The sequence below is a fragment of the Antrostomus carolinensis genome, unplaced genomic scaffold (genome assembly GCF_000700745.2).
Source record: "Antrostomus carolinensis isolate BGI_N321 unplaced genomic scaffold, ASM70074v2 scaffold1494, whole genome shotgun sequence".
Taxonomy (NCBI): Eukaryota; Metazoa; Chordata; class Aves; order Caprimulgiformes; family Caprimulgidae; genus Antrostomus; species Antrostomus carolinensis.
Window position 1 is genome coordinate 33201 of NW_010313313.1, and position 22126 is coordinate 55326.

A 22126-nucleotide genomic window follows, 5' to 3' on the forward strand; every position below is an offset into this window, starting at 1 on the left:
AAGCACTGTTCAGTTCAGTGCCTATTGTGCAATATTTCTGCTTTCTTGGTGTCAGTGGGGCATATTCCCTGACATGGCCAATCAGGTCCTGCAGGAAAAGGCAAGAAGATACGGATGCACACTGGCTGGGGCCATGGCACAGAGTACTGTAAGCTTCTTAGTGCCCTATCATTTAAAGATAAGGAATGTATTTTTGCTTTATTTGTCTTCTGGTACAGCACTATGCACAGCTCTGCCCTTTGCTGGCTAAGGGAGACTTGTTGGATGGCTAAGAGGTCATGCTATTTTATCTGTGAACAGCACTGTGTGCCTACAACAGCAAGTGCATAGCAGAATTGTATTAGCTTGGTTTCATTTTTAAGTCTCACACAAAGTGCATTAACCCAACTCTTACTCTTCTTACTTGCTAAACACCGTTGCCAAAGCCAAAGAAGTGCTTTCTACAAGTTAAATTTGCAGCCAAATCTATTCTAGTCTAATGAAAGGTCTGAACTTTTCATGAGTAGGCAAAACTTTCCACTCACTTACTGAGCTCTCTCACAGACAACTACTAGAGCTGCAGTCTAGACAGTTTTTTTCTGGGAGTAGGAAGGAACTGCTTGTGCCTGCCGTTTCATTAGCCTCCAGGGTACAATTTGTGATCATGAATATCATATATTCTCAGCAATATAAAGAATGGATAGGGTATCATTCCTATCACTTTTAAGTTTTTGTCCTGATATGAGCTTCCCAAGGAGGCGATGCAGCTCAGAACAGGATCGGGGCAAGTTGCTTTGTGTCTTGGTACCTTGTCTGTAGCATAGACATAGTGCTTCCTTACCCTCAAGGGGTAAGGAAATGTAAAATCAGCTCATGCTGGTGAGGTATTCAGTGCAGTGGTGACAGACAGACAAGCCATCAAAAGCTCTACTTGCAATTTGGCAATATTATGTTATTACAATGTTGATAATTTAATTAGTAAATCCTCAGGATGAACAAACACCTACAGGTTGCCATAATTCATCTTACAAACCCATGCCACTATCAATCATTTTTTTCTCACCCTGGTGCCATTCCTTGCACTGACACCATGGTCAGTTGCATGGAGCAGCTCTGCAAACATAGTGTAAACTGAGTGAAAACCCACCTACAAAAATCCACTGAGAAGCAAAGCGAGGCTGCCTACTGGACACAGAGTTCAGGGTCCGTTTGATGGTGCTGAAGCTCTGAGAACCTGAACTTCAGCAGGTCTATCATCATACTGTACCATCACTTCCATTATGGCACCTGCAAAGTTTTGTGAACTGGGTTTTTTTTCTGATCAAGGAAACCGATAAAGTCTATCTGCATCCCAGACATGGCAGCATGGTTCCTGGGTTTCTCCCCTTGTGTCTGCTCCCTGCTTCTTCTTCTGCTCTAATTTCCCAGTTCCTTTCTCTATACAAAACACTGGTATGCCTTCAGCCTGAATGAATGTTGATTTGCCTTAAAGAAAACAAGAAAACCAGAAAGAGCAAAGCATCTCCACGAGAGAGTAGCTCTGACATGTTGCACTGACTCCTCCTCAAAAAAGGGCAACTGCTTCTGTGGGTCGGAGAGTACAAAAGCATGGAAAGTAGTTGGGAGCCCCAAAATGTGCTAGTTCCTTGGCTGGAGACAACATACTGCTGTGATGTCCTGCTGCCAACCCCTTTCTCTGGCTTGGCCTTCCCCCTCGGTGGTGTCCCACAGCAGCAGCATGTCCCTTCTCTTTCTCATGTGGCAGTGGCAAGGGCCCTGCCGGGTAAGGGCTGGGGGCTGCACTTGCTTGGAGTGGTAAAAGCAATGTAAGGGGAGGGCCCGGCCACAGAATACTCATCATCTCAGTGGGCAGGATGGAGGCTGGAGGAGGGAGCTGGCACACAGGCTGGGTTGCTAACACAGAGTTACAAATCATGTTCTCCACGGAAGAGGGCTCTGGCCATCACCGTTGCATGGGACTGTGTTGAGATGGAAGCCACCTCTATGCTGCTCATGGCAGCTCCTCTGCCAGAGAGGGGAGATGGGAGGGAGAACAAGGACAGGGTGCACTGCCCTGCTCAAGAGAGATGAGGGCAAAGAAGAGGAGCACGTGGCCAATGAGGGGAACAACCCGAGGAACGCTAGCTGCTTGGCTCCTCACCAGGAAGGGAACCCCAGGAGGTACCTCCACCACCCTTCCTCCTGTGCATGAGGGAGCCTGCCTGCGTTGTGCTGCATTGTCCTGTGAGCAAAACAGCTGTGGCAGTTCCTTGGCATTACAAGAGAAGATGACTATTTCTATCAATGCTTGTAGAAGAAGACGTGAGGCCAGTGCTAGAGCTGAGGAGGTGCCATGTGCTCTGCTGCATTACGTGGGCTGCTGAGCACAGCTGGGTTGAGTCCCTGGCCGGGGCAGGGCGCTGGTATCCCTCATGACCCTCCTCTCTTGCTTTGGCCCTTGGAAAGCGAGCTACTGCATATGCTGAGGTTGGACACATCTCCCCTGGCTCCCAGCACTCCTGAGAAATTCTCTCAAACCTTTAGTGGACTTGGTTCATGCAACTTTCAGAGGCAGACTTTTGGGATTTCTCTGTAGAGGAAGTGAAGTTTTCCTATCCCTCAGAAATCCCTGTCTATTAAGAGGACCTCTTTTGATAGGTGACAGTTAAAGTCACTCAGCAGGGCAGGCAGTTAATCTCAGTAGTCATGCGCCGGAAGGCAACGAGCTAGCAACCTGTGTCAGAAATGAGTCGTGTGTAACGTGATGTAGTGTAAGAGTATATTGGCAGTGAGAATGGGTAGATGGGGGACCCATTCCTCTCTCTGCTGTTACCCAAAATGTCACCCTGGGAAGGTCGGTTAGCTTCTTTGCATTTTCATTTTGTTATCTATAAAATTATTATCCCTTTAGTCCATATATTTAACACCAATATAGTATCATTGCACTTACTCGCATCCGTACAGCCATTTGCTATCTGGGAAAAAGGCATTATCTAAATGCTAAGTGGTATAATGTGGTACTGAGACAGAGAAGATAATGGTTGTTGTTATTTGGTGGGAGGAGAGGTGCTGTGACATCCCCAGTGCTCATTCTTGGCCCTGCTGTTCCAAGCAAGAGCCTTTGCTTTTCAGCTAGGTTGATGTAACAGAGGCGAAGAGTCTTACCTTGTGTTTTGTTTTCATCCTACAGCTGTCTCCAACCTGGATGCAGAGAGCAAACTGAGTGTCTATTACCGAGCACCTTGGCATCAGCAAAGAAACATCTTCCTCCCCTCCACCAGACCGCCTTGCGTGGAGGAGCTGCACCACCACGCCAAGCAACACCTGCGAGCCTTGCGCAGAGGTAGGTGCTGGCGCGCGCTCCAGCTCCATCTCCATGCACATGACACCCCAACATGGTCACCTCCCCATGGGGTGCTGAGGGCACTGGTCTCCACTGGGACTTAGATACTCAGGCTAAGAAATAAAGCTGAAGATATTATTGAAGCAGTAGAAAAGGCTTGTGCCCTCTTCAGCTTGTTTATGATTGCTAGAGTAGAGCTGAAAAGGACTTTTTACTTTTCCATTTTTACATTCTTTATTTACATGTTCTTCTATTAAAATGGTTATGTCTGAGTTGTGTGAGCAAATTCACGCACTGACCCTAAAAGGATGGAAGCACTGAGTATTTCAAAAAGGCCTTCTTGTCTCCCCCCACTCAATAAATGTTAAACAATTCCTCAGCTCCAGGACAGGTAAGATTTAACTTCCCAAGGGCTAAAACTGGAGCCCAGTGGTATTACAGAGTCTCTGCAGAAACTGAGCTGTCTGCATGGAGTTTCCAAGCACAATACTGGAGGAGACCTGCATCCTTCAAGAGTGGCAGCTGAAAGCCAGGTGATCCCCCAGACAGCTTGGAAGGGTCGAGCAGGTGTCCCCTCCTCCGGCCAGGGAACACCTCCTGATATCTCCTAATAACCTGGAGACCTGTAGCCTCAAAACCGAATCACACAAAATAGGGAGGAAGCGGGAGCAATCAAGGTCATAACCAGGCTCCTGCATCCCTGCTGTAAAGGGAATTTAGTAGGTGCAGATGTCTGGATGACCTAAAACAGCACACTACAGGGAAGGAAAAATATGGGGAAAAGTCAGTTTTCACTGCGAATACAACCAAAGAAAAATTCTCACTGGGAACCATGCAAAAGCAGACAAACAAGCCTGTCATTCGGTTATGCCATAAGGAAGGAGAAAATCCATGCAGGTCACCCTTAAAATGTTCAGCAGCAGCCTCTTATGTTGGAAGTGTTTTGCGCTAACAGCTATCATCGCCTTGCTCATTTATTATTGTTAACAGGTTATAATAATAATTGATTACTCGGATCTGCAGAGCATCTGTTAGCTGGATAAAACGTTCCAACTAATTACCGCATTTGAGCCTCTCTACAGATTTTAGCTCAAGAACCCACGTAGGGTGCAGTATGTCTTCATAGCACTGCAAAGAGCCATATAGCTGAATTGCACTCACAGTAGTGTTGGAGTAGAGGAGAAGTTGGCTTGTCTGTTCTCAGCAGCTCTGCTTTGCAGTTGTCCCAGGACCAGGCTGATCTCTGCCTGCCATCTTGTGGGCAGGAGAAATCCTGACAGCAGTGCAGGAAGGCAGCTGTCAGAAAATGCCTCATCATTTTAAAGTTACAAATCTCAGTTTTGGCAACTTCCTAGCCCCCACATTTAACAGCAGAAAGAAGCTTTGCACGTGGTGCTTTATTTTATTTTCCAAATAACTGCATATATTGGAATGAAATTATAATATGAAATTTAGCCTAAACATGTTTATTGTGTCTCAACTATTTCTTCTATCAGGATTTCTTTATTCTTTATCTGTTTAACCAGGAGTAATTCACATTAAACATTAGATCAGAAAACAGCTACTCTAGCAGCAAATATTGCTGATTGGACCATAGCTTTGTGCATCAGCTGAATCCATCATCCCCTTCCAGCAACACTCTGTGCAAACAGTAATTACTTGACTGCCATCTAAAATTAGAGATGGGAAGTCCATGAGCATCCCCCCATTCACAAGGAAGGTTTCAGAGACTTGGGGCTAGTGCTAGAAGAGGAATGAACATTGTGAGCCCATGGTGAAGGAAGACTCCTCTGGGCCTGGCATGGAGGAGAGATCTTGACTTTTCCAGGATGATCTCCTTCATGCCATGACACAGAGCTGCCGCTGCAACAACCTTCATAATGTCAAGCCAATGCTCAGGACCTGGTGCATTGTTGTGATGTTGTGTTGTGATGTGCAGCTGGAGAAGGAAATCCTACCTGGGGCTATTTTATGTGGGTACGCTGCAGGTGTTACTGCAGCTCAACATTTCAAGGCTACAAGAGTTGCAGGTTCCCATTGGGAATTAGGCCTCAGGTCACAAGCGCCTAGAAAGTAGCTCCTTTGTCACTTGGAATAAAGGGTGTAAATCCCATTTGGGGAGAATTCAGCTTTAGTGCACAATGCAGGGGTGTGTTGTTTGAGTGTTGCTCTTCCAGGGTCTTGGATATCCAGTAAGTTCTTGTCCCCTTCAGTTGCAACAGAGATCATTGGTACTGGTCCATGAAGAAGAGGAGGACCTTCATCTTTGGAGTCCACATCCTGTTCATGTCTCTGTTGTGCTGTTGGTAGTGACATTTATATGTTTTTAACACTCTGAAAGACTCACGTCTTCTTTCTTCCTCAAAACAGAACATCGAAGCCGAGCTGATAACAGAGAACAAAAAGTCCAAGGCCCCATCGCTGTGGTGGCTCCCCCCTTTCCTTCCTTCCCTGCAATCTGCAGCCAAAAGAGGCAAGCGATAAAGGACCGGCACTTGATACCAGTAAGTCTTTCACTACAGCTATCACACACACAAATATATTATTAGCATTGTGAGACCTAAGTGTGACAGCACTTCACAAATGTCCCCTCCCTGAGCCTGTGCAGGTACAACACAGCTGACCTTAAAGACTGTCAGCAGTGTAACTCAGGTTGCAGCTTCCAGCAGCCAGCCCCAGGGTGGACATTTCCATTGAGAAACTTCTTATTTTCATGCGTGGCCAGCACTCATATGCACTCATTCACACACTCCTCCACAGTCCTTCACATTGTCTGCTCCTGCTTTAGGTAGCACTTCCAGGACTCTCCTGTAATTTCAGTGAGTGCTATAATTTCAGTCCTGGCATTAGCATTGCAAGGAGCCAAGAACACGAGGGCTTTGAGTGCTGGCTTGAGGCTCACATGGGTGCAGATAGGCTCAGCAGCACTTCTCCAGCTACAAGAAACTAGTTTCCACATATATATGGGCAATGGTCCTGTTCTGTAGTTTCCACCTCCGTGCAGTTTTTTCAGATGCTTCATGTCTCACACATGTCCTTGAAGTTCCCAAGTGGGAACTCCAGCTGAAGATCTGGTCCTGTATGTCTGTGCTGACTTGCCACTACTGCACTAATTTGAAATCAAATTGCTGTTGACATTACAGTATTTATCATTTTTAAAGGAAATGCACCAGATCCACAAGTTTAACTCTGATTTGGTCCATAATTCCCACTGGTTGCAGCAGGATTTTGGTACTTCTATGGCTTGGGGTGTTTGACCCATGAAAGTTTCATAGTAGCTACATTCTGCCCTTTGCTAAGAGCTATTGCATTCCTCAAACCCATTTAAACTCCATAGGTCAGACCTGGATTTGACTTCTATGGGACACATATATCTAGTGCCAGCCCTCAGTGTAGGGATAGACCTGTCCTGCATCTGCAGATACAGGAACATTGGTATCTACAGAGATGCTATGCCTGTGGGCACGTTATAAGTGTGTAGCTACTGAATCATCACCCACTTTGCTTAAAAATCCTAGTACATTCATCCTAATCCATTATATTTACCATATGGAAATGCTATAATGGTAAAGGAGTCACAGTGCAAAGCACCTATCCAGGGACCAAAACGTCAGCTGGCCGGTCCATAGGATGAGGAGTGTTTCTCATTTGAAAGCATGAAGTGCATGATAATGTTTCAGTTAGTTTGACTGTTCTGTCTTTCTGGCTGCTTATCTGGATAATTTCAAGGACAGCATCACCATCACTTCACTACAGGCTTTGAACTGGTTAAATTTGCAGGCCTTACCATTCAGCTGAAAGAAGATATCTTGATGTTAAGGGACAACATAGAAAAGAGTAGGAAAACATAAAGGAGGAACAGGCTTACCTGTTTCTTCTTTATAAGTCATCAACAAGGCTAGTGCTGTTGTAGGGTCATTGAAAGGTAAAGGAGAAGTGACCTTATGTTATGGATCAGAACTAGTTATAGATAATAGTTTGGACAGTATATTGAACATAAAGCTCTCTTAGTTAGTATCAGATGGAGAGCAAGGCATGTCTTTTGAAATTCCATACTGAGTTGTGAGAGGCCTGAATCTTTGCCATGTTTGGAAAACAACCAATGCATTTTAAACATTACTTCCATCTGTGGAGCACAAAATAATAATAAATAGTGAACAACCCTCTGAGTCTTGTATTAGTTGGCAAAACTAAGTCATGCTGAATGCAGATGTCTTGGCTTTACCAGCAAGTCCACCTTTTTCTTTTCAAGAGGGAAAATATTAAGCTTTGTGCCCACCCATACTGGACTTTTTTTGGAAGCTGACCAGGTTTAGTGTTCCCCTAAGGAGGAGCAAACCAATGCTGCTTGGAGGTTGTCATCCTATTGATTTCAAGGCATCTGGCAATGTTCTGCTTTGGTAATTCCAAATACTCCAAGGCTAGAGTACTTCAAAGTGCCTCGACCCATTTCTGAGAGAACGCCTTGTTTGTGGGGCAAGTGTAAAAAGAGAAAATAAGGCAAGATGAAGCTTCACATGAATGCTCTGTCAGGTTAATCAGATATTTTTACAAGACACTGCAACAATGAGTAACTAATTGATATTGTGCCAGCCTTCATGACTTAATGATATAATTGCAAGGGAAAGTTGAGAATGCTGTTATTGGCTAGCTCTCTCTTTTTGGCATAAGCTTTTTGACATCTGTAAATGCATATCTGCTTCAGAGGCTGTCGGTTGTGTTTCATATCTGGTTCCAGTCAATTGTATCATCCATTTGTCAATGGCCTAAAGATGTTAACTCCTGCAAGAATTTTTATTCATGGCGTAGCAGTCTGTTCTGTATTCTGCTTTTCTGATGCATTGGAAAGGTGCTGGTGAAAGCAATACTAAACAACAATAAAAGCCCCTTTCTGTGTTTCTTATAAATTAGGAAAGGGATCAACAAGCAGCTGGGCTATTTTTAAAAGTTGCAGGATCTGACTTTTGCAAACTGAATGCATGCATTAAGACACTAAAATAAGTGATTTTGAGAAATGTTCATGTTACCACTGTGAGAATCGTGAGAACTATTGCTACTGAAAGCTACTGAAAAACAGGTCACTTATGTCTGAGACCAGCCAAAGCTCCCACATTTGTGCCTTTTGGCTGCTGTCTTATTGCTACCAAAGCTTTTTCAAAGGTTTTGCATATTGTTTAGTAAAGCTAGAGAGAATAAACCACAACAGATGAAGATACACTTTTAAGCGTGGCTATCTTTACCAGGAAGAAGATGCCAAAGTCCCACAAATTCCAAGAAAAAACAAATGAATTAAAGTTTGAAGTGACTAATGCCAGTGTAAATGTGTCTGGAGGGATGTTTTGGACTGCTCCATCACAAGATCACTTGGAGAAGTAGAGAAATAGAAATTGCATCGGATCCTTTGTGTCTGGAGTTTGGAGTTAGTTTTATAGTCAGCTCTTGTTACAGGAACTGTCCTGATTTGTCTGATGAAAGCTCCATTTAGCCCAGAGGCCAGAAGGGGATCCTTCAGGAAAGAGTATAAGAACAGGGCATGGTTTATACCATTTATTGTCCCATGATTTATCTTTCCAGTTTCATATAGAAACTGGCTACAGAACTCTTGATCCAGAGATGAAATACAGAGTAACAACTACCAAAGAACCTGTCTGCATTGATTTTGAGACTTGTTTAATCAATTTTTTTAGCAAATTTACACCTTTGGCCTGAACAGCATCCTGTGACATTGGCTTCAACAATCTGTATGGAAATGTGTCTTTTATTTGTTTCAAATCTGATGCCTCATAATTTCATCACATCCCTTCTAGTTCTTAGACTATGAGAAACAGTGAGCACTGCTTTCCCATTCCCTTTCTCCATGCCCCTCCTGGTTTTGCAGGCGCTATTTTACTTTCCTATCCATCCTAGTCATTCATTTTCAAAACTGAAAAACTCTAGTATACTACCACCACACATACTTATTCTCTCTCAACATAGAAGAACTATGCAAACACACTTATAAGTATCATTCATTCAAGCATTTTTGACAATGGAAAAAGAAATAATAATCTGTGGAGAGTACGAGGAAGGTATGGACTTGGGAAAATGAGGGAAATATTCCTTACACATGTTCCCATGACAACCTTGCCTGTAGCACTGCTGAGGCCAGTCACTGAGTGTGAAGATGCTGTGTCATTCCAACTGCATTTCACCCTTCTCTTTCATTTTTTCTGCGTTTTTTCTTTCTCTGGTTTCTCTCAGTCCATCCATCCAGGCTCCGAAATCTCAGTGCTCAATTTCAGAATGTCATGGGACCACACTTTCTCAAACCCCTTCTGGCACAGCTGTTACAGTAAAACAAGGGAGATAGAGCAAAGAGCTCATAATGTTTGGAAATTAACACTCACAATTGCACGAAGTTCAATGTCAGTTTGATCATAATTATAATCTGAGCAGAAATCTAAGAGACAAGAGGCAGGAGGTTATTTTCCAGCCAGGCTTTGCCACTTCCTGAGACCTCAGCTAGAGCAAATATGAAGAGAAAATAATACATCAGGTAATTTATTCCATCTCCCTGCCATTTCAAAAATATTCCTTATGGTCTGCCTTAGCATGCTTTGTACAGCAAAGGGAAACACAACTGAATGTACTGACTTTCACACAGTTTTGTGCTGAAGCTGTACAAAGCCTCAGTAAAAAATAACTGCGTTAAGGGCCAGGCACGAGTTGGGCTGTGCACTTTCCATGTGCAAATCCTGCCTGTAGCTCTTAGAAGTAAAACCTACCTGACATTATTAATTAGAATGAACTTGTGTAGCACTATTGTGCAATAAGCATAATACCTACTACCCTGTATCGTGGGATTATTATTTTGTACCTTTTCCTGCTGGAATGCCATGTGTGGTATGACTTCTGTCAGAAAACATGTCTTATTTTTATGTCTACCTTGTCAAAACATTGGAGTAGTACATTAATCACTAAAGGACTGTCAGTACTTTAACTGATCACATTTGTGATGCTCCAAAAGAAAAGAAAATACCCGCAAGCAGATAAAACAAAAACTTAAGGAGAATGAAACATAGGGAAATATAACCATTGGGAGCAGGCAGGTGAGCAGGGCTGTGTTTTGCAGCAGAAATAGCACGGTCAGAAATATTCCTATTGTTTTCTCTTCAGCATCAGTTGACTGCAAAAGAAAGCTGCTGTATAGGTACATACGTTAATTTCTAATTAAGTAGTCAGCTGTGCTCTGAAAATACTGGAAAGCTGCTAACCTTTTATTAGTATTTCTCCTCCTTTTACCAGAACTTTAATTTTTCCAACATGTAAATCAATACCATTTTCTTGAACTCCTGTGAGTTAATGAAGCAGCAGGCTCTCGGTTTTACAGGCAGAGAAAGCGAGATAGGGAGGTTTCACCCAGGGCCACAGGAGTCAGTAGTCGACTCATGTGAATGTGGGATTAAACACTAGTTCACATTTATTCAACATGTTACCTTTCCAGTACGGGAATGTTTGCTTTCAAATGTGAAGTTAGGATGTACTGCTAATAAGTACATATTATTTCTGTGCTCAGGGAGGGTGAAAGCATCCTGCATATGTTCTGTTCACTGCTGGAAATGAACCATGTATGAAGCTTGCAGATGCATGCTGGTGCTTTGCTTGGGTGAATATCACCCACACTGTTCATAAAGTCATCCTGGGAAGGAAGTTTCCCCCACTCAGTGCTATGGAAGCCTGACGTCAGAAATAATAGTGATCCCTTGTGCTTTTTATTAGCTGCAACTTTTAGGCAGCAGGAGTCTAAAATAACACTCTGGAGAACAGCGCTGTGCTGCTAGCCACCTCCTCCCCTTGCCAAGGCCGTGTCAGCACTGCCAGTGCCAGCCCTGTGCTGCTGGGGGTTGTGACTCAGCCACCAAGATGTCCTGCAAGGTAACTCCTTGCCCGCATGGTCAAACACAGCTGAGGGGGAAGGAATCAACTCAGTCATGCCTCAATTGGACAAACACGTTGAGGATAAATGCTCTTGATGAGGCTTTAGTATTCTCATGACATCTTTAATTACCTGAAGAAAAATGAGTTCTTTATTCTGGGGTTTATGTTTTTCCTCTTGCCATTGCACTGTATTCAATATGCCCTGTGCACTAACTTTGAAATCCCAGTATCTCCTGTAATGCTACCACTACAGGTAAGGCAGGCTAGGTACGTGATTTAACGCAAATGATCCTCCTTGCACTAGTCTTCCCTTATATCTTGAAGATCCCAAACAACAGTGGCATCTCAAAGCTTTGGGAGATGCGAAACAGAAGAGGGGCTGAAGTGGCATTTTTGTCCTATTATTGGCCTGTTTATTTCCTCCTCCGGGTGCCAGCTCTGGGACAATAAATGGGACAGGCCCATAAAATGCCAGGCTGGCAAGTTTGTCGACTGCTAAATTGCTTCTTTGTCACTGCACTGATGGGGTTTAATATTTTCATTTGCTAAAAGAGCGAATCGTGTCCTTACTTAGGTACCTGCAAGTAATGCTAGGCTCTTCCTAAAATCAACAGGGAGAGTATTCAGGGGTGCTTCACCTCTCCCTGAGTTAGATGCTGAAGGAAGGTGAGCTGAATTGCTCTGTGGCAATGCCGCTTTCTCTTTCTTTATAGGGGAAGCCTTGTTGACTAGTTCAGACTTGGACATCTGACTTTTTTGTTGTAGCACACAGAAATCGAAGACTCGCATCGAAGAGATGCGGAGCACTGAGAAATCAGATCTTGTGCGTATGCAACCAAGATTTTTACTGCAAAGTAGTTTCACGAGCACAATAGCACCTCTGCAAGTGAAGTTGATGAGATAGCTCAGAAAATAAAGATGCTCACATTTGTCAGTGACTGCAGAATAAATCCCTATTCAAGCAATTACGCACCAGTTTGGTTTCAAAGCGATCTTAGCCCATTAAAGAAAAATGTCTATTTAAAGTACTCTGGCTTTGTATTTAACAGATTGATTATCACCATTGCTGTTTGCCAAGCACACCCACACAAAAGAAATTCACTTTGAAAACTGCAGATTTGTCCGTCAGACCAGAACAGCCTTGGGTATATAATAATAATTTCTTGCTTAATTACGTATTTACTCAGGACATTTAGAGATATTCTGGTCTTCTGAGTGAATGAGAATATTTGAAGAGCGGCAGCTCTCTCTCTCCACCAGCATGGAGGTGTTGAAATGCTGAGGCTGCTGCCATGTCCCAGTGTCCTTTGTCTACCCGGCAGTGGGCACCCTGCAGGAACAGGCAGTGGGTGATCTTGAGACCCCTTGATGAGATAGCAGTGGCACCGGCTTTCTCAGGAGCACCACTGTGACAGCACGAGCTGAAATTCTGCCTGTCACCTCCTTTTTTGTCCTGCCTCTTCATGGTAGGAACCTACCAAGAAAGTTTGTCCTGCCATGCTTAATCAGAGAGCTGAGATTTGGGCACATCAGCGATGGCTGTGGGTGCACATAACTGGAAGGGAGTTTTCTCGGAGAAGCCAGGCGGAGAAGCATACAGGAGAGGTAGGTAAGCCCTGCACTGACAGGACAGACAGGTGCATAATCAGACCTTGCTTGAGACCAAAGTCAAGGTCGCACTGTTCCTCCCAGAGAGGTTTGCCCCTGCATGGCTCATGCGCATAGCTGTGCTTAGAGCTCGGGGCAGGAGGTCCCTCCTGTCCCCTTCTCCTTGTGCACTGACTAAGAGCATCATAGGCCTTTGTGGGGCATTGCAAAGCATTTCATATCCTGAACTCGTGTCACCTCAGCAGTGTTTGTCTTTTGTAGGTTTGTCCTACAATAAGGACTTTTCCCGCCTTGAAAGAACTGTTTTTGCACTGATCTGGGTAGAAACTAATCTGCTGGAAATGTTAACTGGGAACAGTCCTCTTTTGGTTTTCCCCCCCCTGCTCTCCTGTAAGGATGATGGACCGCTAATTTGGAGGCTTCCCTTGGTTTTAGTCCTGCACATGGGACCAGGGCAAAGTAGGAGGTATTTTGTATGTAGGAAGAAAGTAGGAGAATACAGAGAATTAGACCTATTGAGACCCACCATAGCTTTTTTTTTTTTTTGAAAGGAGACCATATAATGCAGTCTTTCAAACTGAGGTTTGTGGTTCATCCATCATGGCAGTGTTGATAAAGATTGGGAGAAAAAATATTCTTTCATAGGATTATTTGGCAGGTCTGCTAACTAATGCAGGAGGAGATAATCCTGATCTCCCATGGAAGGAGAGGATGGAACACCTCTCTTCTGAAGAAAGGTTGAGAGAGTTGGGGTTGTTCTGCCTGAAGAAGAGAAGGCTTCAGGAAGACGTTACTGCAGCCTTTCAATACCTAAAGAGGGCCTGTAAGAAAGGTGGGGACAAACTTTTTAGCAGGGCCTGTAGCGACAGGACAAGGGGTAATGGTTTTAAACTAAAAGACGGCAGATTCAGACTAGATTTAAGGAAGAAATTTTTTAGGATGAGGGTGGTGAAACACTGGAACAGGTTGCCCAGAGAGGTGGTAGAAGCCCCATCCCTGGAAACATTCAAGCTCAGGCTGGATGGGGCTCTGAGCAACCTGATCTGATTGAAGATGTCCCTGCTCACTGCAGGGGGGTTGGACTAGATGACCTGTAAAAGTCCTTTCCAACCCAAACAATTCTATGATTCTATGATAATAAACCCCACTGAGAAACACTTGCTAGAGCTTTCCAGTGTGATCAACAGGCCTACCTTCTTTTTCTTCATTTTATTTCCCATTTCAAAAGAAGTCATCCTTCACTCCTTGGTTTTGTAAACAGGACTTTGCAACCAGAAACCAGAGTTTCTGCCAGAAGAAGATTTCAGAGGTGCAGGGATTCAGCAAGACCCAGGACCTTCTGGGCATCACTGTTTGTCCTTACAAGTGTTGTAAAAAGTGACAAAAAGCCAGTTGGCTGTTGTTACCCTAACACAATGATTGCAACCTTAGAGATGTAATGATAACACCAGAAAATCTTCATAATCAATTTATTTGATAAATCACCCTCAGGACCAGCATTATTTGTATCTACTTCTTAAATACCTCATGCAAAAATTTCCCTTATATTACACAATAGATAATTTATGATGTAATTGGATAAATACCTTGCACTGCTTCAGCTCCAGGCAGTGCACAGTTTGAGTTACCAAATCAATACAAGGCATTCTTGGGACAATTTAAGCATGTCTGTACAAGGAGGTTGAGCCAATTTCACTTGCAGTTTTGCCTAATCTGAGTAAGCAAAATCAGCACAGACTTCACAGGCGTCCAATCCACTCTGTGGGCACAGTTGCTTAAGCTGCATTTTGTAGAGAAGTAGTCTGTCCTGGGGAACAAGCCCATCAGTAGGAAATAGTGTGGAAATCTCAGCTTATTTTGCCTCTGAAGCTAGTTTATCCAGCCCAAAATGATGTGCTTTTACCAGAAATGTTTGTGTACGTTTTTAATTTATTGTTTTATTTTTTTTTACATTTCACATTTATAGTTTAACAGCACCCGTTCGCCCTCCCCAATTGAGTGTTGCCACATGACCCCCTGGAGTAGAAAGGTACTGGAAAAACAAGCAATCCTCAACTAACAGCCCTGTCTCAACTCTTCTCCCTTCCAGATCCTAACCCTTCCTCTTGCTTGCTTTTCACTTGCTAACTTTATTGCGCTAAAAGAAGCCTTTTGTGTTTTTCTCTTGTCAGTAAGACACAATAATGACTTTTTTTCCCCCTCGCTCTTTCATTCTTCACCTTGTATGGGTTTCAGGAGCTTGTGGCGATGAGGCCACCTCCTTATATCACCTCCTTTAAAAGGCCTGAACCAGGACAGACTCAATAGTGTTAGCGATTGCATTTTGTTCTCTTGCAATGTTTTTGCCAAACTGCCCTTTTCTCCATTTTTTCCTAACCGGTAAGAAGCAGTTCAGGCAATGCCAGCACGACAGCGGGTGTTTATTCTGTGGCCATTTGGTGATGCCCCTGTTCCCCTGTTCAGAGAGGAGGAGCTCTGGCAGCCAGGGTCACTTTGCCTGCTTTGTCCAGTGCTTCATTGTCATACAGGGGAGGAACAACAAATGCAGCCTCGGTGTGTGTGTGTGTGTGTCTGTCCGTGTGTCTGGGTGCGTGTGTGCAAGGGGGGTTTTTTTGCATGCATGCATCAAACTTTTTTTTTGGGGGGGGAAGTTACCTAGGAAACAAAGTCTTTTGTGCTTGAAGTTTATACGAGCTATTCACGTCTGCTGGGGATTGGCACAAAAGCTGCAGGCAGAAAGAAGGCTGCGATGTTTGACTGAAACCCTGCGTGGGAAAAGGGGGTTTTCTGCAGGCAGGAGGAGGAGGAGGAAGGGTCTGGGGGTGCTGCAGGAGGTGACACTGACAAGGTAAGTAAGTGCCCTCCAACAGTTTAAATAGCAGCTGCTGAGTTAAGATCTTAAATGCTTTTGGGGCCGGGGCGTAAATGCTGTTTGGCAAGGGTGAGACAGTTAATTCCCCTGGGATTTGTGAGGAGCCTGGGTGGAGGAGTGGCGGAAATACAATGGCAGCCCAGGCGTGATCCTGCGGTGTTCAAGACCCTGCCAAGGAGCCAGAGAGCAATATTTTATCTTCACCGTGTTTGCTACCGAAACTAAAACTGGCAAATGAAGTGTAAACAGCAGGCGTGAGGGGGAAGGCTGGTAGTTAAGCAGCTGGGAATTCAGGACTGAAGAGAAAGCCGACCTGAAAGGGATTACACTTCATTTTTAAAAACCAAAAGGCAGACGGATGTCCTGTTGAAGAGTTGTCACAGCTTATAGAAGAATGTATTAATGGAAAAAGGGAGGGAAATTAGGCAGGAAAAGGTAAGTGTTTCTCCCCTCCATCCTTTCCAAAACAAACAGAAACTTTTTTTTTGCAAACAAAGAGACCCCCAAACCCGAGTTGGTAGCCGCACCAAGCTTAATTTATTTCTCTTTTACTAGATTAAATTATATCGGCTTTGCAAGACAGGGTGTTGTTGGGGGTTTTGTTATTTCTTCCAAAAGAAAAGAAGCCATCTCTGTTTCTTCCATGGAATTTACTTTTCTCTCTGTTTCTTTATCTTCTGTATCTAGTACTTCTTGGAGCATGCTGTAAAAATATGCATGGTTTCTAAATAAACCTTTGATTTTCTTCTGGTGGTGGCTACTCTTCTCTTTGGCCACTGTCCTCCCGCACCGGCACTGCTAACACCTGCCGCTTCCCACCGCGTAGCTGCTGGGTGGCAGTAACTTTGGTCTGCTCATGATCCAAGTTTGTAAAAATGAAATGCAAATGGTTTTTTGAAGTACAGAGGGGTCTTCTTTATAACTTTGGGCCTTCTGATGCTTGTCCTCAAATGAATGGTTATAAGGGGCTTGTCCTCACTAGTAATCAGAGGACTCGTATGTTCAAAAGGTTGCAGATGCAGCGGAGGGCCCACGTGTCTCTAGCGCTGGTGGTAATTGAGGGCACACTTGCAATGGCTACCCGCGAATGCAGGACGTGCCCCTTCCGATGGAGGAGGTGTCCTCTAAATGTCACTGTGAATACGCTGACTCGTTTCCAGTATGTTGAGGTGTTTTTCTCCTATTAGCAGGACGTTATTCTTCCATTGGAGAATAGCTTGTGCTGTGTGACTTAGCCAGAATGGTTCCTCCTTGCATCCCTGTAATTGATTTCTGAATCTGTTTGTCTGCTTTGTTTCAAAATTAGCCTCGTGTGCCTGAGTGGGAGACACTGATTTTGAATGTATTCATTTGCAGTCCCATCCACCAGAGGACGAAGATACAGATGTCATGTTAGGGCAGAGGCCGAAAAATCCAATACATAATATCCCTTCTACACTGGATAAACAAACCAATTGGAGTAAAGCACTACCTCTCCCAACTCCAGAGGAGAAAATGAAACAAGATGCCCAAGTGATTTCTTCTTGCATTATCCCCATCAATGTCACTGGTACAAATCTCTTCTATTTCTTTTTGTATTTATTGCATGGTTCAAGGGAGGTCAAGTACTTACTTTGTTTAATTTATTTGAAGTCACAGGATTGTGCAGTCTGGGGGCAAAGACCCTAGCTTGAGGATTTAGTTTCTAGAAGACAGTGGGCTAAATTCATCCCTCATGCGTGACCACTGGAGTCATTGAAGCCGCATCTAGGATTAATTTGGCCCATATTTTCAGAGTCACGTTATACAGTGTAACATAACACTGGTTCCCTGTATAAACAATGTACTTTTGTTGTGTATATAACCTACAGTCTGTATTTACCAAGACCTCAAATAAGTTTTTGAATGTAGCTGACTGAAATAATGCAGAAAGCCACCGAAATTAATCATATGATTATCATGTGTAGCAGGAGAAGAGAAACTAGAGAATGTAGGCTACTCTTTGCACTGCTTTAAACATGCAAGGCATGACTGTGTAGCATGCAAGCCATCGCTCTGAGATCTCTTTACATGCAGCTATGCTGAAGGTATAGTAATGGCATTTTCTTTTATTTCTATAACATTTGGGAACATTTTACTAGATTTATTTGAATGAGAAATTGTTGATAGAAGCAGCAGGTATATCACTTATTAAATGTGATAGATTACTTATTTCCAGAATTAAAAATCAGGCTGTTTTTCTCTCTTTCTCTTTCTCTCCTTCCAGAGGGCTATGGTAAACATAAAGTTGATCTGAGTTTTCCTCAATAATATTTCGCATCAAGATTTGATTAATGTAAGAGCATAAAGCGGGCCGACTTCCAGTTATAGCCTTGAATATAAACAATCAGGAAAAAAGCAGGGAGCTTTCAGTTAGCCTTCGCTCCCCAGAGAAAAATATTTGTATTTAATTCTATTTTCCCAGTAACTGGGGGGTTGGCAGGGAGGTCATAGCCCCTCACATCCCATTGCTCTTTCCCATCTCTATCAGCGGTGCCCAACCTTCCTGCAAGGCAGGCTGTGGGGTGTGCCATGGTGCTGGGGAGGCCTGTGTGCCCACAGTCCAGCTTCAGCCCCCAACCAAGGGGCTCTGGGCTTTTGGGCTTGCAGCACATCTGTCCCACAGTGTCACGGTGACAAGTCCCCATCTGATCCACCGTCAGCTGCGTGAATCCTGCTGGTGACGGCAACACAGTCCTGGTTCCCCTCTGCCCCAGCAGCGGAGGTGACACTGCACAGTGCCACCAGCTCTGCACACCTGGGGAGGTGGCAGCCAGGAGCGGGTGTCCCCACCACCAGGATGGTGCTTCTGGCCAGCTGGGGCCCTGTGGAGGGAAAGCGACCAGCGGAGCTGCCTGCATGGACCCTGCCAGGCAGGAGGCTAGGAGCCAGCTGGTCAAGGTCGCAGGTTGGGCACTGCCGATAGAAATCCCCACAGAAGGTCATAGATAGTGTGGCACAATTCCATGAGGTAAAGCTGGTGTTAAAATGATGCTCTTTCTAGATTCAGTGTAGGATTCTAACTGTTGCAGGCCTTCTAAAATGGCTGATACCCCCTAATGCAGTTCAGAGGAGAGTTAGGTCTGGGACCAATGTTAACTTTTCCAGTAATAGCCATTTTTGCCTAGACTCCACCTGCCATACATTGGAACCAAATTTCCACTGATCAGTTTTACAGATCAAGAATGGTATGTAATCTTCTGGATGTTTATGTGTATCATTCTCATTAGCACTAATGGGAATAATTTGTATGCGTCACGGGGAGGATATACCCTCTTCCACTTTCCTCTCGGAGATGACCCCCGTGCATCTGGCGCACAGAGCATGTTCGGCTAACTCACAGTTGCTGGAAAACCAGCAATGACGCTGATTGATTTTTTGTTTCAAAGAGTTTGCTTTCAGTTCTCTGTTTTTGTTTTTTAAGCTTCTCCCAACCCTGAGAAATGTTCACTTTTTTTGAAAATGACTGTTGTTGGAGTTTACAGCACTTTCGTTCCATATTAAAGAAAGTTCTTCCTCTGCTTATTCCAGGGGCATTGGTGGTTACAGGACATCTGTCTGAAGCCTCTATTTCACTCTAGTAGATTTCAAGAAGAACTTTTACAAGAAAGTTACTTTTTAATGTTTTACATTGTTATGTAGTGTAATATGTACGTGTATGTCTGTGTATAATTATGTTTTCTATAATTATACGCTATTAAAATAGAGCTTCTTATCAGGATTTTTTTTTTGTTTGTTTTCCTTTTGTTTGGTTTAGTTTGTTTGTTTTTCTTAAGATTACAAACCACTGTACCAGCGATCCTTATGTTAGTGTTTTTATGGACCTGGCACATTTTTTCCGACCTGTCCCATGTCAACTTTAGAGAGCATGGGTGTACCCTTCTGCGAAAAGCCAGCACAGATGGGCACTGGTCTTCTGGTTGGCCTTCTTTTAATTTTATTTTGACAATACAGTGTAAAAAACAAAGTGAAAGACACTTCCCTGTGCTAATGCCATAGAAACATAAAGAAAATGAGGAATTCCTGCCTGTTCTGTGTGACCATGGTCATAAATAAGTGTGCCCATGGACTTGGTCTCCCAAATCCAAACTGAAGATCTTGATTGACTGTGTGACCCAATTCCCAGAGTGGACTCCCACACATCCCACCATGTGCTGAGCACTTGGGAAAATCAGGCTGTTTACTGATGCACGCAAATAAATAGCAGCTGCCCATTTATGTCACCCTTGGCCATGTGTGATCATCACGAAGAATGCTCTCTGAACTTGAATGGGGACTCGGCCCCATTTTAGCTGTCTCCTTCCTTGTTGAAATGTTAGCCCCCTTGGTATATTGGTCTCGTAAGAAGCACTTAACTACTGCAATATGGTGTTATAATCTTAAATTGTTTTCTTACGCTTAGCTGCTTAAAATAAGTCAGGCTATAGCTGAATGGATTACTCTTTGCAGACAAGTTACTGTCATTGTCCCTATGACAGATGGATAAATAGCTATAAGAAATGCCCTGTTACAAGAGCTTTCAACTCTATTTTCCTTCCTGATTTTTTTCTTTTCTTTCCTTCTTTTTTTTTTTTTTTTTTTTACTCCTTCTGTTATGTTTGGCAGACCAGGCTGCAGAGGGGGAGCTGGAATTAGATGTAAAACTGTGATATACTGTGATATAATTTACATAAGAGCTACATAAGGGCTCCCTTATGTTTATTCACAGGCTTAACCCAAGCTCACATACCTCCACTGTGTTCCAGCCATGAAAATTTGTTTACTATTTCTAAAGGCTAATGAGACCTATTTATGGGTTGCAGGAGTTGGTTTTGACAGAGAGGCTAGTATACGCTGCTCTCTTGTTCATTCACAATCTGTACTACAGCGGAGACGAAAGTTGAGGAGGAGGAAAACCATCTCTGGCATCCCCAGAAGAGTGCAACAAGAAATAGGTGTAGTATAAATACAAATCTTCCGTAGATAGCTTTCTAACCAACTTAAATTGCAGGGATATGAGCTGGTAGCCAGCCTTCCAAAGAAATAAAAACCTCGAAAGTGTAAATGCTTGTGGAATTTGGGAATGATGTGGTTTGTTGTTTTTTTTTTTATTTATTTAATACAGTAAGCAAAGCTATATTACTCCATATGGCCTTGATGGACCAGGGGCCTTACCGAGTAATATAGATGTACGTGTTCAGCTCTTATCGTGTAAATGTTAATCAGTTCTTTTTTTTTTTTTTTCATTTTATTTCTGTTATGAACCCATAGTTACGTGCATAAAAAGTAACTAGATTAAGTGAAAGTTTTTTCTTGCGTGAGGGGAGCTTAGGGTAAAGAACTGACAGATGTTGCTGAGCAAAGTGATGATGAGCTGTCACAGCAGCCGGATAACTCACTCAGATGAGCAGCTGCATATCCGCCTTAGAGTCAGCTGCTGGTACCCTAAGGGAAACTTTGCTAAACGTTCCTTTGTTTATCATGCTCATCCTTGATTCCTTCCTTTCATTCTTTATTACCAAGGATATTTGCCCAAAATGGAGTGGCTTACCTCACTTTTTGTCCCAGGTATATTAGGAGCCGCTCTGTTGAGGGCAAATCCAGTGTAAAACTAGTATTAACCCAAAACAAAACTAACAGGATCATTATTTCTTAATGTTCATCCACACCTGAATATGGCTCTGGTATCTCAGTCTGTTGCCACGAAACTTGATGGGAAGCAGAAGGAATGTGTTTATCATGGGGAATAAGCAACCAGAGAACCTATGAAAGAAAGATCCTGTTGCCTTGCAAATATTCTTGGTAGTAAAGAAGCAGATAATGGAAATTCTGAACAGACAGGTAGTCAAAATATAATTCTTTTTAGAAGCTCATGGAGTGTTTTGTCCAGCAGCCACTCCTGAAAACTGCTTTAACTAGTTGAAATAGAGTGACAAAACCTGAAAACTTAATATTTATCTTAATATTTACCACAGCAAGATCAGCTCCATGTGAGATCACATTGCAGAAATAGGAGAACTGAGATCACATTGCAGGACTAGGAGAATTTCCCCACCTCACCGGGATGAGGTCTGTCTTATATACTCTTTATAGCAAAGTTAAATTTAGTCCAATGCTCAGCAAGATTAAGAAAGAAAGGATACAGCAGATAGTGCTTCTTGTGTTGCTCCGCGGGTCGTCTCGCGCCAGGAAACGTGGAGCTGTCACCCACTCACCCAGCTTTTCCCTGTGCCCTAGATTCAGACGAGTCGCCGGTGGCAAGAGAGCGCAATGTGATTGTGCATGCAAACCCGGACTTCTCCGGCTCCGGCAGCAGGAGGTCGGGGACCCGGGACTCCGAGTGCCAGACGGAAGAAATCCTGATAGCCGCCCCCTCCCGGCGGCGGATCCGCGCCCAGAGAGGGCAGAGC

The 22126-nt window shown here is 43.7% G+C and overlaps 1 protein-coding gene across 1 annotated transcript in view; it reads left to right on the forward strand.

Moving 5' to 3' along the window:
• Positions 1-362: 362 nt before the first annotated feature.
• Positions 363-22126, forward strand: part of NHS (NHS actin remodeling regulator) — a gene marked incomplete at its 5' end in the record, with an annotated part of 26710 nt that continues 4946 nt past the window's right edge. The window contains 7 exon segments of the mRNA XM_029084817.1: positions 363-415; positions 3170-3322; positions 5693-5826; positions 14814-14876; positions 17076-17268; positions 20540-20671; positions 21954-22126. The exon segment at positions 21954-22126 is cut by the window's right edge and continues 64 nt beyond it. Coding sequence (XP_028940650.1) covers positions 363-415; positions 3170-3322; positions 5693-5826; positions 14814-14876; positions 17076-17268; positions 20540-20671; positions 21954-22126 — 901 coding nt within the window.